This window comes from Ambystoma mexicanum, chromosome 2p, assembly GCF_040938575.1.
Source record: "Ambystoma mexicanum isolate Mex_15411 chromosome 2p, UKY_AmexF1_1, whole genome shotgun sequence".
Taxonomy (NCBI): Eukaryota; Metazoa; Chordata; class Amphibia; order Caudata; family Ambystomatidae; genus Ambystoma; species Ambystoma mexicanum.
In genome coordinates, this window is record NC_090923.1 from 228,749,990 (window position 1) to 228,769,467 (window position 19,478).

Sequence of the window (19,478 nt, forward strand, 5' to 3'; positions counted from 1 at the left end):
AGCCCAGGATGACAGAACTGCAGACAATTGGCAGCATATTAGCACGCTCAAGGACAACTATGAGACCGCTAATACAGAACTCGACAGACTCATCAGAGAGGTGTAGCGCTTAGGGGCCAAGCTGGAGGACCAAGAAAACAGGTCTAGATGCAAGAACCTCTGCCTGGTGGGCTTTCAGAGAATGCTGAGAGGACTGATCTTGAGGGTTACGTATACGCTCTCCTATCAGACAAGCTGTACCTTGCCGACCCTCAATCCTACACCACTGAAAGGGTCCCCAGAGCTATCCCCAAGCCGGCAGCTAGTGATCGCCCACACACCATCACAATGCGGTTGCTGAACTGGCTATACTCAGAGGTTTGGGGGGTGGGCTTGATGGACTATAAAACTTGTATGGCAGCACAGTTTGCATGTTCAACAACAATTCCGCAGATGTCTTCAAACGCAGGCGGGCCTTTAAACCACTCTTTGAAGCGCTGCAGGAGTCTGAGTGTAAACATTATCTTAAGTTACCAGCAGTGTGGTCCATCCAGCTCAACCGCCAATGGCACTCATTCGAGGACCCCAAAGAAGCTCTGGGATACTGTTTGCGCTGAGGGGAATATCTATTCTTATTCATCAGCGCGTGCAAAGAGGGAAGATTTTTACTCATACAAGGACTACTTTATAGTCAAACTGTTACCCTAATAAATATATATGGCCTTACGACTGATACGGTAACACAGAAACCCACCTGGGGTTAATAGGGAATGGCCTGTTGAGGAAGGGTACTAGGCCAAAACTTGAACAATTAAACAATGAGTGTACCCTTACTAATTGTATTTTGGACCACAGAAATTTAAGGTGGAAAGGTAGATTAGTCACTAAATCTGTCCACTGAGGGGATGTTGAAAAGAGAAGAGGTTTATTGATTCTAGAAATCCTCTGGACGAGTCGGCCGCTAGATGCAGGTCTCCACCCACTTAATAGTTGTGCAAGTTCTTCTAGAGGTTTTTCTAAGCACGAAAAAGAACTGAATGTCAGAAGGTTTGTAAAAAAAGTGCAATCATTGTCAGCACTTGGTGTAACAAAAAGGAAAAGGAAAAAAGGAAAAATTTCACATAGTACAAATAATCAGGTACATTTAAGGTGATGAACAGAATTACAAAGGAATTGTTAAAGAAAAATGCATATAACAAAACAAAAAGACAATGCTTCGTAGTTAAATCACTAACAAAGTGGTATTCTTGAGAAGGGATACAAGTGCATGTACAAAATTCAGTAGGTCCATTGCATCATTGATCCCAACTTGTAAACTTTAGTTATCCTTGGCATAGCAGAGTTATTCAATACATTTTATATTTTTTATATATTTTTTTTTAATTATTTTTATTGCATCGATCAGTTTCCAAAAAAACTTTAAATGCAAAACGAATCAACAGAATGGATTGAGGTAAAAAAAACTATATATATATATATGTATATGAAGAAATCTACACATCCAATTTCAAGAAAATCTCTTTAACAAAGCTCAGTAGAGCCAAGGTTAAGGATACCTTTCCTCCCCTTTCCTCCTCAATAAAGAAAGCAGTAGGGTCATTGGATACAAGATATCTGATCACTGCCGACGTGGTAAGGTGTTGATTAGACACAAGAGTCAAAACAACAGGGGTACAGGATGTTCAGGTGTTCCCTGTGTTCTTTACGTTTCGGCGGTGATATACAGTGGTAAGTCCGCCTTCTTAGGGCTCCTAATCGGGGACCCTGTAGGGGGTACATGGATATCTTAGTGAGTGGGGTTTTTGTATAGCTGGTGCCCAAAGTACTAGGGCATATGCTGACAGTATTTTGCTATATATTAGTCACTGTGCCAGATACCTACCCCGCGTCTCGGCCATACTGTGCGAATATGAGCGTGTGGCCTGCTATTGCATCAACTGGGACAAATCACAATAAAATCTGCTTTGCCTCGATATTCCCTGGGACCCTGGTGTCTTGGTCACTTTCAAGCTACGATTGCAGACCATAACATATCTAGGTGTGTGGATTAGCCCAATGCTTCATATGCTGGCTGACCTGAACTACACGCCGGTACCAGAGAAGATCAACCGAGACATGACCTCTTAGGATCTCCTCCTGTTGTCCCTCACTTGGAGGATAAATGCTATAAAAATGAATGCCATGCCCAAACTGGTGTACCTGGCGTACATGTTTCCCATGTTCCCTTCCAGAACACAATTTGTCAAATTCAATTGCCAGGTGACAAAATGTATATGGAGAGGGAAGAAAGCGAGATTAAACAAATATATCCTCCAGGCCACAAAGCCGGATGGTGGACTGGGGTTACCGTCCTGGCAGACATACTATATGGTGGCCCAAATTGGGTGGGTGGCTGCAGTACCAAGCCCTTCACTCTGTCATAGCGGCACACACTACTAGGGACACCAGACAAGCAGAACCTTCCCTTTGTGAGAGAGGTGATGAGGGACCCCACAGAATATCCTAGACTATATACGCCCTCACTATGCACAATAACTATAAGCAGAACTTGACCCTCACTGATATGTGGAGAAAGGAACTTGGGGTGAGGACAACAGTGGGAGATGTATAGGACTTTTTTGCCTCGATCACCCAAGTGCCATGTAATCTTCGGCACAGGGAGATACAATTCAAACTTATGGACAGGGCATATTATACACTCCGGCTCGGCTATATATTATGGGCATTGCAATGACGGCTCAGTGCTGGAGGTGGTGCGGGAGAATTGGAACTAAGAGACACATGTTCTGGCACTTCCCCAAAATTGAACGACTGTGGTCCAAGGTCACCCAAAAGCTCAGAGATACAGGGGATATTAGTTGAACCGACTGCACACACAATGCTGTTTGGGCATGGGCTTGATAACAGGCAAGTGGACAATTTGACACGCAGACTGATCCACATTATCCGGTTTACCACTTGTAAATTCATTATGCTGAACTGGAAAAAGCTGGGGTTGCCGACACAACAGCAGTGGCGGGCGCTGCTCTCCAAAATGTGCTCTGTCCAACAGCATTGTTTCAGAAGGATGCCGGGTCCTGCATGGACTGACAAGTTATGGGACATGGCCGATATTTTTATTTAGATCCCAAGCATCAGAGTGCATGGTATGAGATGGTGACGGGCTGTGCATAGACGCATTTAATAAGATAGGTGTTTCTCCATGTGTTTTGACCGGGGCTCCCCCATTCCTCAATGCTGCTGCTTCGATTTAATGCACTTCCATCTTATTCTGCCTATGACAGAGGACCTACGTAGCGAACGAGGGAGGGGGGGTGAGAGGGGTGCTGGTTCTACCTGGAGGAGGTTGGGAGATGCAATGTTGGGGTTATTTGTTACTTGCCATTGGCTGACAAATTTGATAAGGGGTGTACCAGCCAACTATGAAATTTGTCTTCTGGCGAATGCCCAGTGTTGGTCTTTTTCAGTGTCTTCATTCTTGTTTGATTTGTGTTTTAAATGCAATAAAAAGGTTACATTAAAATAAAGTAGTTGTCATTGCCTAATGGGCTATTGTCAACTGAGGCAAGTTCAAAAGTAAATTTTAAAGCTTTTTAGCCAGTATTTTTCCAATAATTACATAGTAGAAAAATATGCATCTTTTTGGGCATTTTCATAACAGAAACCATAATAGAGCTTTTGTCTGGCAGCTGCTGCTACCGCCTCTGGTATAAAAAAAATCAATTGAGCACTGCAGGAATGAACAAGAGACAAAGCCTGCTTAAAGGCCCCTATTTTGTTGCGATTAAAATGAGTAAATCAAGCAGGTAGGTAGGTCGCTTATTCAGAGGGCTGTTCCTCCAGGCAAAACCAAGTTCTCATTGTTCACAGAGAGAGGGGCACATCAAGCAGTTAAACAAAGTCAAGATTCACACAACTGAAATACATGATTTGACTTTGCACGTCAATGCACCCAAGAAAAAGCATTAGTTTTATCCACTGTGGTTATTTGTGTAGGGATTAGCTCAGTTAGGCCAGACCAAGCTAAGCCAGTCCCGACAGGTAAACCTGTAGTAGCAGGGGCAATTTAGCCATCGGTCTAATGCAGGACCATGATACGGCTACGTGCAGCATAAGAAACTTTGTTATCTTATGTTCCAGGACTAAGCCATAATGAGATGATTTGAAGCCGACATGCGTTAGAGCGCCCAGTTTTGGTGCAGCAATCTCCAGTGTTTCAAACATCTGGACTAGCCATCTAGTGTTTGGCAGAGGCAAACCTAGGGAAAACCTTCAGCTAGGCTCAAATGCGACATCTGAGCAAGTCACAGTTGGGCCATGGTCCTGCTGAGAATTGCCAAAACACTCTGTGTAATGACTGAAGTCTTCCTGCTTTATAGGCCTTTCTGGTAAGAAATGCCAACTAGGCCCAAGTCATCTAAAAAAAGAGATGTTGGCACACAATTGAAACATGGTCCGATATGCAAGTGTCCTGCATCAGCAACCTATATGAGAATTGTGGAAGAACCCTTTATCTGGAACAACCGTGAATCGAATTAAATATGCTAAAAATATTGAAGCTATAAATTATAAGTAAATTACTTGTAGTGACCAACGTCCTCCTAGGCCATAGTCCCTTTTCCTCCATACTGCATGGGCGTCCCTCGCTAGGGACGGGAATAGAACATTGTTTACCAGAAAAACATGTCTTTTCCCCTTTAAATGTATTTGCACGCTGGTATCTGGCCCCAGAATGCGCTCCCCTGACTCCCCCCTCTGGTGCCACACCACAGTCCCCTTTGCACTGGTTAAACTGTTTAACAATGTTCCTAGGGGGAGGATGGTGTGACCTATGGATGAAAAGGGGACTATGGACTGGGAGTACATTAGTCACTACAGTGAGCAACTTACAATTACTCCTGCGTCCCGTCCGCTTTCCTCCATACTGCAAGGGCCATTACCACTGATTGAAGCCCCTGGGAGGTGAGACGTTGAAAATCTTAAGAGAACAGGTTCCTCAGGGCCGCTTGCCCCAAGGCAGTGTCCGATCATGCACTTTCTTCTAGACAATAGTGCTTGCAGAATGCTGAGCGGGTAGTCCACGTAGCCGCCCTGCTGATCTGTTGTAATGACACATGCCTCTGGAAGGCATCTGCCGTTGCCTTGGTCCTTACTGCATGAGCGTGAAGATTTGCTGGCACCTCCTTTTGCTGAGCCTTGTAGGCCTTCTGGATGTCAATGACTATCCACCTGGCTATCGAGGCATTTGATGCTTGACCGTCTGGCCTTGACCCACCAAAGGCGATGAATAACGCATCAGACTTACCAAAGCCCTTTAGCCTTCGAGGTAAAATTTGAGGGCCTGCCTGACATCTAGACAGTGCACTAACTTTTCTGCCTGGTCCTTTGGGTTAGGAAAGAAAGTAGGTAGGACCATCTCCTCTCTGAGATGCAACGAAGACACTACCTCCGGGAGAAACAAAGGATGAGTGTGGAGCACCACCTTGTTGCGATGGAACTTGGTATAGGGTTACGAAGCCACAAGGGCCTGAACTTCGCTAACCCTATGTGCCGAGGTAAGGCCTACTGGGAGCACTGTCTTGATCATGACCAATCTGATGTCGACAGACGCCATGGGTTCCAATGGCCCACAGAATCACGATCACCATGGTTGTACCGCCCTATCAAACTCACACCGGGTGTGTGAGTTTGATAGAGGGGTACAACCTCGTCAGCCCTGCCAGATGCTTCTTGACCACATGGTTGGAAGTGGAGAATTATCTGTTGTCTGAAGATTTGTATGCAACTATGGCAGCTAAGTAGGTACGGCATGTGTAAACCTGAACCCCTGACTCTGCCACATGTGCCGAGAACAATAGCTTATCAACTGTGCATGTCAGTGGGTCTATGCCTCTTTCCATGGCCAAGAAGCATAACCTAGTCCATTTGCACATGTCTTGGTTTTTGGTGGAGTCACTTCTTGCCTTCTGAATTATCATCAGGTTGTTCTGAGACAGGTGAAGGTGCTGCAGAGTTAAATGTTCAGGAACCAGGCTACAAGGGCCAATATCTCTGGAGAGGGGTGAACCATTGCATCCCCCGCCCCTTGCAAGGAGAGAAGCAGCGCTCCCCATACTGGAAGGAGCATAGGGACGAGAGCCATATGAGGTCCGAAAACCATGGCCGGGCTGGCCAGGGAAGAGCTATCAAGATTAGGCGAAAGTTTGACCATTCTCTGATCTTGCAGACGAGCCTGTGGATTAGTGGGGTCGGTGGAAATGCTTACGCCCACATTACGCACCACTGAAGACGTAAGGCATTCCCCAGCGAGCACGTGCCCTGACCCAGCCATGAGTCAAACAGTTGACATTGCGGGTTCTGCTCCGTGGCGAACGGGTCTATCTGGTTCTGGCCCCACATCCTGAAGATCTGAAGCAGGACGTGTTTGTTCAATTGCACTCGTAGTTGTCGACGCCCAGTCTGCTGAGTTTGTCCGCTTCCAGGTTGGACTCTCCCCGGAAGATGGATTGCACAAAGCCATTTGTTGTGGGCTATAGCCCAATACCATATCTCGATGGTAAGCCTGCACATGGGAGGCGATCTGATTCCCCCTTGTTTGTTGATGTAGTACACGCAAGTGGAGCTGTCTGTCTGAAAACAAATTTATTTGTTCTTGATTACTGGTAAGTAGGCCTTGCGAGCCAGTTGTATGACCTTCAGTTTGAGGAAGTTTATGTGGTTTTTCTGGTCTTCCTTTGTCCACTGTGGTGGCCCTGCCTGGCTCCCCACGCTTTCAGGGAGGAGTTTGTTGTGATGGTACCATCCGGCAGGGGCTGCCTGAAGGGTATGCCCCCCATAGAATTGTTGTCTTGCCTCCACCAAATCAAGTCCTGGTTGAGTTCCACTGGGATGGAGACTGATGCCACTTGGGACCCCGTCTCCTGGTTCCAGGAGGCTGATGGGTGTAACTGCACCCACCTCATTGTGAGCCTTGTATGAGGAACCGCCAGCAGGCTTGCTGCCGTAATACCCAACAGATGATACCGCCAGGTCATGGTCACCAATCTGCAGAGAACGTGTCCAGTTGCCGTCTTCATAGATGCCACCTTTTCCATGGCGGAGAAGATCCCCTGCGCCCTGGCATCCCACAACAGACCCAGGAAGATTAACGTTTAGGTAGGCTGTAGCTGCAACTTTTTGTGGTTGATGGAGAGCCCCAGATCCAAAAGCATATCCATAAACCTGGAGGCCATATTCCAGACCTCCACCAGGGATTACGCACTGACCAAACAGTCGTCGAGTAATGGTATACATGGTGGCCCTCTGACCTGAGCAACGCCGCCACTGCATTCATGAGCCTCGTGAAAACCTAGGGGGCTGAATTTAGACTAAATGGAAGTACCTTGTACTGAAAATGGGAACCCATCACTTGAAACCAAAGGAAGGAGCAGTGGGGTTTCCATATAGGGACATGTAGGTATGCATCCTTCAAGTCCAGGGAGCACCTCCAGTCTTTCCCGGACAGAGACTCCGCTATCAGTGCTGGCGTAACCATCTTGACATTTTGTAGGGGTAGGTATAGGTTTAAGGATAGTGCGAGAACCACTTTCAGGCTTTCCTGGTTCTTCTACATCGCAAAAATCCACAAGTTAGACCCCAAGCCTCTCCGAGAGAGGGGGATTTCCTTCACTGCCGCACTTAATACCAGTGAACAAATCTCTGCAAGGAGAGCTGATGTCCCAATCTGGGGGAGGAGAGAAGGGTGAGTTCAGAGGGAAAGGTAGGTGGAACCCATGGGAAAACCACTGATAGGATCCGCAAATAAAGTCAGCCAGGACTGAATGTGGAGAGCAAGCCTACCCCCCCAAATGGAGAATTGTGGACCTTGATGGGGGCGTCATTGCTCCTTTCCCTCTGAGGCAGGTGCCTGAGAGGGAGAGTGGCAGAAGCCCTTGTGCGACGTCCTTTGGTGCTTATGCCTGTGTTGGCTGGGGGCCCTGTCCGGCTGCCTAGCCTTACGATCCTGGAAGTCCCTGAATACGCCGAAAGTCATTCCCTTGTCAGCACTGGCCTGTCCCTGCCTGAACGTACTGAGTGCAGGCTTAGCTAATATAGTCAAAGACTTGGCAGTCTGGGAACAGTTTTTCTTCTTGTCCAATTCCTCATCTGAGGATAAATGGAACAAGTCAACCCCCCCTTCAAACGGAGATCCAGGATGAGGTCTTGCACGTCAAGGTTAATCCTGGTGGCCTTTAACCATGCTGTCCGCCTCATGTCAGTGGCCACGTGATGGCCCTGCCGGCCTTGTCGATATGGCCCATCGATGACTCAATTAGGTCCTTAGCCTCTATCTTGGCTATGGCCAAAACCGCCTCGAAGGCTGCTTGATTGTGAGCTGGCAGGTCTGGGAAGAAATCTACAATCTCCCTTCATAGCTTCTGATTCGCAGCAGCCAGCATAGCGTCTGTGTTGGGTTGCCACAGGTGGCGTCCAGCGTTGGAGTAGACCTTATTCCCATATGGCTCCAGAACTTTCTCCTCTTTGTCATCCTCGACATCCGTTTTGTTGGGCAATGTGGATGCTTGGGGTTTGTGTACAGACGCACCGGAGGGGGTGTCTGTACTCCTGCTCTCTATATGGTAGAGGAGAGGCACAGAGAACCCCAGCCAAGATTCTCTATATTGGTAAACGTGGCGAGCAATCAAAGCCTAGCGTCTCACGAGGTGATGCGGGCTGGTTCTTAAGTACAGTGTAGTCCCCAAGCACCCACAAATGAATGTCCACACACTATGTTAATGAAAACACAGCTCTTTATATAAATAAGTTTCACATTATATACACCATCACAATAACACACTTTGTGCTCCCACAATTCTAAAATGGTACATATGTACAGTTCTAGGTGGTACCACAACGCTGATTCCATTAAAATGCATCAACTGTACTCAGTTCAAATAGCATACGAATCAACACAGCAAAACGATATCAACCATAGACTTGAGAAGAAAATAAGTTGGTTAGACCAGTGGCAGAATACTGGGCCCCTACCACTAGCCACAGTTCTGTATGAGGATTCCCCTCCCACCTGGGCAACCTGTAAATGAAGATTCACTATAAGCCCAGTCCAGATATTGTCTATTAGAGTCGTATCTCCTTCTATAAAAATTCTACAGCCCCAAAGTACCTGTTTCGCAGAGTTATTCGGCGAATCGTCGACAGGCACACTCACTAAGGCGGGAGCTGCAGGTTGTCGAGATTCGGTGAACAAAGAGGTGAATGTGGTCGTAGAGGGAGCAGCTTCAATCTTCGCGGTGCTAGTTGACGAAAGCTCGTCAACGTCCTGTGAACAAGAGGCGTGCGGTGCACCTCGACGAGTGTTCATTGCCGCAAAGAGTCAATGAAGAACTTTGGCCCAGCAAGGGCGTCGGGTCGTCAGCAAACAGGACGTGGCCACGGCTAGCTTCAGTAGCTTTGTCGACGTCTCTGTGGTCTTCGGGAGGCGGGAAACCCACCGGCGGATTCTCCACCTTGGACGTCGGCAGCATTAACTTTCTCCGTCAGGATGAAAGCGGCCGATTATGATGAACAAGGGAGTCCTTGGAATGAAATGTTCTTGGGCAAAGGGAGCACTGCGGCTCCGGAAGGCAACGGTGGACAGCTGTCCAGTACTTCTCTTCGTTCTCCGCGACGGTCCCCTTCTCCGGTCGGCAGCCTTTCGTAGGGCTGTCTACCAGGGAGCTTTGGCAAAGATCAGCTGGTGCACAATGGCACTTCGTAGCTCGGGAAGAGGTCTTGCAGCCAGGTCCTCTCTTGGATCAGTTCATTGAAGGTACAGCAGCTTTCAGATTAGCGAGGGACAGCAGCAGCGGTTCTTCTTCCAGTGGGATTCAAAGTTAAGCATCAGTAACAATGTCAGTTTCGACCTTCAGCTTCTTAATGATTTCTAGCAGTGAGAGGCCCCCAGATGTTGATCTCCCATTCACACTGCTGGGTCACACTCAGGCAACCAATCACTCAGAAGGGCAGTCAGGCAGCCAATCAGGCGCACAGTGCATTCAGGCCATTCTTCTCCATCCAGACACTCACAACACAGAATGTACTCTACCATTCAGCACTTCACTCTGCATTCATACCAGTTTCAGGCAGGGCTGTCTCAGTCATTGTGTCAAATACCAGATACTAGACACCCATAACACAGAATGCGTATTCGTCACACACTCCATTCACCCAGGTCCCACCCCATGGGCGTACCCACAACATACAGTCATTGGGAAGGCTCCAGCAAGTCTGGCCGGGACTTCCCCACACTACCATATATGGAACTTCCACCCAACAGCCAGTCAGGGGGAAGTGACAAATTCAGGGCTTCCTGGGACTTTGGGAAAAGTAAGGTAACAGGCGTTAGAAAGCAAGAGGCTGCAGAGGCCATCTTGTTTCTTATCAGAATCCACTGATTCCAATGACAGGGCCTGGGTATCCCAAAATGGAGGCGGCTCAGGGCACCTGTCAATTCAGCACAGAGCTGCCACCAGCCCGTACCCTGCTCTGTGGGCCACACACAGCTGCCCAAAAACATACACTAGGAGTAGTACAGGGTCGTACTCCCACCCATGGGTGCCATAAGGGTATCCCAAGGGTCTGTTCACCAAACCAAATACAGGAAGAGCTGCACCGCCAGGAGTCCCACATGAACTCCTGCACGGAATACAAGACAGAATACATGATAAAAAGCAATAAAAAGGACAAGTATTCAGAGGCCCTGTCGGCTGATGCATTTCCAGCATCACAGTGTTTGGCGTACATGGAACCGCCACTATCACCAATGAATGAGGCTGAAGGTGAACCGATAAGAGGAGAGTATCCCCTTCGACCTGCCTGTACTTGGCATCCAGTCTTTTGTTGGGGGGCTGCTTTGAGTTTGGCTTGGACCAGCCCTTTTTTGCCAGGGCTTCCATGTCCTTTTGGAGTGGAATGCCTGATCTAGTGGCTGATCTTACAGTTAGCAGCTCAGCCAGGAACCCTGCGCCTCTGGCTGTTCCTTCTGAGGTTGAGGAATGCCTAAGTGCTCTGCCAAGCCCACCAGCCGATCAGTGAAAGCCCTTGCTGAAAATTAGGTGGCCGGATCCTCTTCTTGGTCTGTGACCACCTGTACTGTGGCAACGTGGGGGTCCCCTGCATCCGTCGGAGGCATTGGTAGTGCCAAAGTAGCCTGGGGTGCCACGGGCAGTTGGGACAGAGCATCAACACTTGGCTGCATGGGAGATGTGTCCGTGGAGGCGCTGCACTGGAGCAGTGGCTGGGCAGGTATGGGTGGAAGCATCTCTTTAATAAGCCCCTTCAGGATAATACCCACTTTTCTACCCATTTCGGGTATCTTCATGAACATGAGGAATTTGTCGAAGAATCGTTTCTCACACTCTGATGATGCGAGTTCCTGCGTGGACCCTGAAAGTGTGACCGGTATGTATGGCTGCGTGCTTCCCACGCATTGCCTTCTCTGCTTGTAATTCACCTCGATGTAGCGCCCCAGCCCTGAAGTCCCCAGGTATGAAGTGCACCAGGTAACCTGAGGGGTGACCATTCCACCCTGGGAGTCCTTCCTGTGATGTTCGCTGGACGAGCGCATGTCCTCACGTGCCACAATTTTGTCAGGCTGCGCCGGCATCTTGTCCTGGCCTGAACCACACTGGGGTTACGATCCTGAGGCAGAGCTGGATCGTGCCTCTACCTGCTTGCTTGCTTGTCCGTGCAGAATCGGGCTGCCTCGACATCAAGGCGTGGGCCTGGTTGGCTGTTTTCCCTCGGACATGGAGCCGGTAGTGTTACTGTGTGTGGGGGGGGGCCCTCAAGCATAGGCCGGTCCTAAGGAATAGCCACTCAGGAGATTTCCCGGTACAAGAGCTGACAAACCCCACAGCACTGGGACCAGGAAAATCCGTGGACCCCTTGGCGTTAGCTCGATGAGCCTTGGTGCCCTCGCTGGTGACAAGACTACAGTGGCCCCTGCTGCTCGGTTGCTTCCTGGGGAAGGAGTCGCCTTTGCCGGGTGCTTTGGTGAACAGAACACATACCTTGGCCTTTGTCTTCCTATTCACATACTCCTTGACATGCTCTGGAGGAGACCTGGTGAACAGCTCCCTCTAAGTCGCGATCAGGTTCTTGAGTGACCTGGGGAGTATGGGTGTTGCATGCCAAACAGCCATACCAGCCGTTGCCAAGGCAGCAGAGGTAGAGCACGTGCGAGTCCGATGTTGGAAACGATCCATCGCAGGAATACACCTACTAAAGCCTGCCAGGGCAGACATGCGCCAGGGTAGGCGCGAGGAACCAGAGGAGAGTTGAAATGAAGGCACCTAAGAATTCAAAGAACAAGTTACTTTCTTACCTGGTAACATTCTTTCGATGGGATGGTCCGACGACGTATTCCATATCTGTGACATGTAATCACCACAGCTGTGCTGCTTCGGAAACTTTTTTCGGCGTCTGCGTCGATGATGTCGATGCGCCGTAGTCGAGGACCTCCTCCGACGTCCGACGTCATCCGATGTGATAAGTAGGACGCACGACGCCCGTAGCCTCAGTTGTAGTTTTTTCCCCCAGAACGTGTGACATTAGTCAACTGCCAGTCATACACAAAGCCTTGCGGAACGTAAGCTGCAATCGCAAAAGAAATTCTGCAGCGGGGAAGGCAGGGCGGGAGCGATATGGAATACGTCGTCGGACCATCCCATCGAAAGAATGTTACTAGGTAAGAAAGTAACTTGTTCTTCGAGGGGATTTGGTCCTCCGACGTATTCCATATCTATGACAGACTCCCAAAGCAGTACCAGAGCAAGGAGGAGGGAAAGAATTTAGAATCAAAATTTAGAATAGCCAATCAAATAGCAGAGCAAAGGACCGCCTTGCCAAAGGCCAGATCCTGTCCTCGGATGGAATCGAGGGAATAGTGACGTACAAATGTATGTACTGAAGCCCAGGTTGCTGCATCACAGATGTTGCGAATAGGAACACCCCTCTGCAGGGCAGTAGATGCAGCCATACCCCTGGTAGAATGGGCCCACAAGCCAGCCGGTGGGTCCTTACCCACCAAGCGGTAACACTCCGAGATGGCCAAAATAATCCAGCGAGACAAGTCTGTTTCGTCACAGCTTGCCCCAAACGCTTTCCAGCGTAACCAATAAAGAGTTGATCGTCCACTCTGACCCGGGACATGCGTGAAACATAAAAGCTTAAAGCTCTCCTAGGATCAAGCCTATGGAGCCTCTCCTCTTCCTTACCAGGATGCGGAGGAGGACAGAATGCCGGAAGAACAACCTTCTGGCCCAAATGAAATTCTGTCACTACCTTCGGAAGAAAAGAAGGACGAACTCTAAGGACAACCCTATCCTTGTGAAATACAGTGAAGGGTGGCTTAACTGAAAGTGCCTGTAACTCACTCACTCAGCGAGCGGAAGTAACCGCAACTAAAAACAAAGTTTTCAGAGTTAACAGCCTCAAAGGGCAAGAATGTAAAGGCTCAAACGGAGCACCCATAAGAAACTTAAGAACAAGGTTTAAATCCCAACCGGGCACCAGGAAAGGTGACGGAGGGAACACATTAGTGAACCCTTTCAGAAACTGTGAAATTAAAGGGATTTTAAAGTAAGAACACTCTTCAGACGAGCGCTTAAAGATGGACAGCGCCGCCAGGTAACCTTTAACGGTACCCACTTGCAAGCCCCTGTGGGCCAAAGACAGTAAAAAGGACAGAACCATGGGGATGTCACATGCAAAAGGATCCACATTCTGAACTCTGCACCAGTCGCAGAACTTACGCCAACGGCAACGATACAGAGACTTTGTCGCCGGCCTTCGGGCCGAAAGCAACACCTCCATCACGTCTTCAGGGAGGTCCCAATCCTTATACCTCAACCTTTCAGAAGCCAAGCGTGAAGGTTGAGGGATCTGACCTCTGGATGGAGAACCTGACTCCCCCTCCCGTGAGAGCAGATCGTCTCGGTAGGGAAGACGGCGTGGAGGGCAGATGGACAAGTGGCGAAGGTCCGGGTACCACGTCCTCCGAGCCCACGCCGGAGCAATGAGGATCAACCGGGAACCGAACTTCCGTAACCTCCGCAGCACTTGCGGGATGACGGGGACTGGAGGAAACGCGTACAGCAGCGGGAATGACCACTCCACCACAAACGCGTCTCCTAAGGCTCCTTTTGGAGGAAATTCCTGCAAGCAAAACCTTTCGCACTTCCGGTTGACACTGGAGTCGAAGAGATCTACTTGAGGGGTCCCCCAAAGGGCGAAGATCTCCAGGAGAATCTCCTGAGCCAACTCCCACTCGTGAGAGATCGCGCTCTGCCTGCTCAGAGCGTCCGCCGTCACGTTTTCGTCTCCGGCCAGATGAACTGCCGAGATCGAAACTTCTTGCTGGATGGCCCAGAACTCGAGCTGCATCGCCTCCCTGCACAGAGGAAGTGACCCTGCCCCCCCTTTTTGTTGAGGTAGTGCATGGCCACTGTGTTGTCCGTCAGGATCAGGACACTCTTTCCTCGCACAGTCGGCAGAAAAGCCTTCAGGGCTAGCCTGACGGCCCTCAGCTCCAACAGATTGATATGGAGTCTGGACTCCGACGGAGACCAACGACCGCTGACTGTCAGCCCGTTGCCATGAGCTCCCCATCCCGTGAGGGATGCATCCGTCACGATCATCACCTCCGGCCAGGGAAGCCAAACTGGAGCCCCCTTCATCAAGTTGCCTTCGACGGCCCTCCACAGAAGGTCCCGGGCGACCGAGGGCGGCACCTGAACCGGGTCCGACATCCTGCCGGAGGACTGCGACCATTGCGTCTTGAGTGCCCACTGCAAAGATCTCATCCACAGGCGAGCCTCTGGCACCAGAAGAATGCCGGATGCCATGAGACCGAGCAACCTCAAGAACTCGAACGCTGGGAGCGTCTGGGCATGCTGAAACTTGTGCACCATCTGCTGAATGTGAAGAGCCCTCACCTGGGGAGGAAAACACTGCCCCAGGGAAGTGTCGAGCACTGCTCCGATGTACTGGAGCAGCTGTGTTGGCGTCAAATGGGACTTCTTTAAATTGAGGGAGAAGCCCAGCCTGTGAAGGGAGTGGCAGGTGACGGACAGATGATCCAGGACTTGCTCGGGAGAGCTCCCCCTGATCAACCAATCGTCCAGGTAGGGGTAGACGTGAATCCCCCCTTGCCTGAGATGCACTGCCACCACCACCATGAGCTTGGTGAAAACCCTCGGGGCGGAAGTCAATCCGAATGGCAGAACCCGAAACTGAAAGTGCGAGTCGCCAACCGCGAACCTCAGGTACTTCTTGTGCTTGGGATGGATCGGCACATGGAAGTAAGCATCCTTAACTTGTCCTTCCTGAGGAGTTTGTTCAAACCGCGCAAGTCCATGATGGGTCTCAATCCCCCGTCTTTCTTCGAAATCAAAAAATAAGGGGAATACCATCCCTTGTTCCACTCCGCTACAGGCACCAGTTCTATGGCGACTTTCTCCAGCAGGGCTCGATTTCCTGCGCAAGGAGCGGATCCGGACTCTGCAAAGAGAGGTTCCCCGGTGGATTGTCGCGAGGCCTGTGCCGAAAGGGAAGACAGTAGCTGTGGGTTATGATCTCCAGAACCCACACATCTGAATTAATGGCTTGCCACTCTACAAGATGCTGCGCCAGCCTTCCCCCAACCGGCGAACCATGGGACACGGCCTCATGACTGAGTGGGAGCGGCTGCAGCGTTACCTGAGGGCAAAGAGGCAACTGCGCAAGCGGCCTTGGCACCACGGGTACCCTGTCGTCCACCTCTGGTACCCCTGCGTTGGCCTCTTTGACTGCCAGCTCCTCTCGCTTTACTGAAGGACGAGTAATAGCGAAAGGAACCACCCCTCCACTACTGTCCCCTAGGACGAAAAGGCGGAGGTTGGCTAACTGCAGCGCCCAACGACTTCGCTGCAGCTTTTGAGGTCTGCAACCTCTCAAGGCTCTCGTCAGCCTTGCTGCCAAAAAGGTGTTCACCGTCAAAGGGCATGTTGAGGAGCTGGGACTGCACATCAGGAGCAAACCCCGACTTCCGCAACCACACAAACCTGCGTATCAGGGTGCTAGCCACCATGGACCTACTGACGCATTCAGCTAAGTCCAAACCCGACTGAACGGACTCACACATGGCATCCTTACCATCCTGGACGATAGCAAGGAAACCATCCCGTTCGTCCCCTTCGGTAATATGTTCAGCCGCTAACGCAACACAGTTCCACAGAGTGTGTGTGAAACAAGACAAGGCACAAATGGAGTTGGCCGCCCGAAGGACCATACCACCAGAAGAAAACACTTTCTTCGCCTAGCCATCAAAACGTTTGTCGTCCCTATCAGGAGGGATGGTAGGGTACGACGCCTGCTTTGCCGGGGCCGTGGCTGCCTGCACCACCAAACTCTCCGGAGTGGGGTGCCTGGTCAAGTAGCAGGGGTCGCTACTGGCTGGACGGTATTTTTGCGACAAGGATCTGCCCACCGCCGGGAGACTCTCCGGAGCAGTCCAAGCCGCCGCCACCCTTCTCTGTAAAGCCATATGGAACGGCAGTACCGGGTCAGTTGGGGGACCAACATCAAGGATGTCCGTTACATCATCCTGCACAAACTCCCCTGGGGGAGCAGACCATCCCAAGTACTCAGAAACCCTAGCCATAAGGCGCCGGTGCGAGGAATCGGCATGAGAGCCAGGCTCAGGCCTACAAAACTCCACCTCCGGAGAGATGTTCAGTCCACTGGCATCATGCAGTGACTGCCTCAAATCGTCAAACTGACTATGGCCCGAGACCATTTCATCTGGAACCTGACTAGGAACCAGGGCATCAGAATCCTCATCCGCCTCTGAAATATATTCCAGGTGGCGAAAAGAAGGCACCCGAGAGTGCTTGCTCTTAACCAGAGCATTCCTATGGGGTTCCCCCGTGCCACGGGGTACCTCCGACACAAAAGGCGTCGATGGCATCGAGAGAATCGGCATCGAGAGAACAGGCATCGGCGCAGAGAGGATTGGCGTCGAGGAAATCGGCGTCGACGTCAGATGCAGCGCCGCCAACATCAGCGGCGTCGACACAGCCCTCGAAGCCGGAGCCCCGAGCGTGTCCTTCGACGACCTGAGCGTCAACGGCTTCGACGACTTCCTCGGAGCCGGAGCCTCGAGAAAGCCTGTCGACGCCCTCGACGCCTCAGACGTCGATGCCTTCCTCGAAGACCTCACAGGTGCACACGGTCTCGAACGCGTCGAGGACAGGGACCTGGAACGGGTACGTCGAGAATGAGTCTCCTTGTCCGAACGGGACCTCTCCCGTGACTCGTGCCGACCACTCTTGCGGATGGTGTCTCTCGACCTCTCACGACCGACCCCACTCAGGGGCGCGGACGGCTTAGTACCCTGCGACTCAAGAATCGCCAGCATTTTCTCCCAGAAGGAAGCCCATTCCTCCGGCGTCGCACGGCTGGAGGGGTAAGCGACGTGCCGGGCAGAGTCCTCCGAAGAGGACCTGGAAGACGACCGGTGTCAGCGCTTCCGAGAATGCCTCGAAGAGGCTGAGGAGTGGCGAGACAGAATCCTAGAAGGAGACCCACAAGACTTCCGACGATGACGCGGAGAGTCACCCTTCGAATCATCCGTTGAAAGCCCCGCAGATCTCGACTTCCGGGGCTTGGACACCCGACCTACCGACAACTTCTTCTTACGTTCGCGTAAGGCTTTGGACGTGAGCGACTGGCAGTCCATACAGTCATCCGTGTCGTGGGCCTCCCCGAGGCACCAGAGGCAGGCGTCGTGCGAGTCCGTCACCGACATCTTGGACCCACACTCCCCGCACTTCTTGAAGCCCGGACGCGGGGTCGACGACGAAGTAGAAGACATCTTCACACGAAGGATTTTCACAAAAACGAACAGGTTCGAAGAACCGAGAAGAACAGAACTCCAAAGAGTCGAGGCGTTAACCGAGATTCACGAAGCAACACGTTCGCGGAAAAAATGGAACTGAGGCTACGGGCGTCGTGCGTCCTACTTATCACATCGGATGACGTCGGACGAGGTCCTCGACGACGGCGCATCGACGCAGGACACAAAAAAGTTTCCGAAGCAGCACAGCTGTGGTGATTACATGTCATAGATATGGAATACGTCGGAGGACCCAATCCCCTCGAAATAAAATATTGGGACCGAGATCCCAGGGGAAGAATGTAGACATGCGTGGTATTATGAGGGGTGAAAAAGGGCCTCACCCACAGCACAGGTGAAGCAGGTCCACTCCCATCGGCGCGGAAAAGAGGACTGATGTGTGGCGACAGAGTCAGGGGAGTGCACGCTCCCGGGGACACGCGCGGCTACATTTAAAGAGGAAAATAATTTTTTGGGGTGAAAAAGGTTCAGTTCCCGTCCCTAACGAGGGATGCCGATGCAGTATGGAGGAAAGGGTACGGGATGTAGGAATATTAGAGGTTATCCATTTCTAAAAACTGGGGCTGCAGGAACTGCAAGTATTTGAATCGACTGCTGTGTGGCATAAGCAGAAACCCAGGAATGAGAGTATGAAAGCAAACGACAAATTCAAAATAAAGGGCACTGAAATGGTCACAGACATAGCCTACAAGCACCGTCCTTCAAAAGCTTTGTGCAAGTGGCACTATCTCCACAAATGTGGAAATACCAAGTGTTATTGGACATTAGCCTGCATAATTTGCAAAGACTGAGCCCGGGAACGGGCACTATTTTTTAAGTACTGAAATTCACTTTGCTCCCATCCAGATTCAGATCCAGGCATTTGAGCATAGCAGGTTTGCTTTATTCTTCACAATATAGTTAGGTATATTCACATATAATATACACTTGCCTGACAGTTACAGTATTCACTGAAGAACAGGCAAACAATCTAAGCTAGAATAATTAGTAAACCAACATGTTACCTTATAAGCCCTATGCCCGCTACATTACTTGCACTGTACACTTACACTAGAAAAAGAAAAGGTGGAGAAAGATCTACTTACTCATCAATGGCAATTTCAGAGGGGATCTCCGACCACAGGCGGGCATACTTCACAGGAGTGACCTGTTCTTGGGGGTCCCTGTCAACATGCATGTGAAGCATCAGGCGGCAGAAGGAGGCTCGCAGGTCAAACGGAAGATTCTCATCAGACATGCAACGAAGGATGAGATCCACATCCAACTGGCCAGAAATCTCATTGATGGCTAGATACTGGCGATCTAAACACATCCGTGCAAAGAGATTCAGCTGATACCTGCAAGAAAGAACACAATGAGGCCAATTGGAGCAAGTAAAACATTCCCACAAACCATGCATTTTTTTAAAACACTGCAGAAAGCAGATGGAAATGTTAAACTGTAGAAAAACAATACATGATTCCTGGAAAATGTAACAGCTTCATCTAACCATATTAAGAACCACATACTTGGAATGGTATCCCAACAGCGGTGTAATGGTGAAATTACTTACCGTAATGTTCTT

General features: G+C 50.3%; 1 protein-coding gene across 7 annotated transcripts in view; it reads right to left on the minus strand.

Annotated features, from left to right (window-relative positions):
- Positions 1-19,478, minus strand: part of ITPR1 (inositol 1,4,5-trisphosphate receptor type 1) — a 3,145,915-nt gene that overhangs the window by 2,183,294 nt on the left and 943,143 nt on the right. For all 7 annotated transcript variants that reach the window (XM_069643506.1, XM_069643503.1, XM_069643505.1 and 4 more), the window contains exon 19: positions 19,000-19,251. In XM_069643506.1, the coding sequence (XP_069499607.1) occupies positions 19,000-19,251 (252 nt within the window). The remainder of the gene's footprint in view (positions 1-18,999; positions 19,252-19,478) is intronic.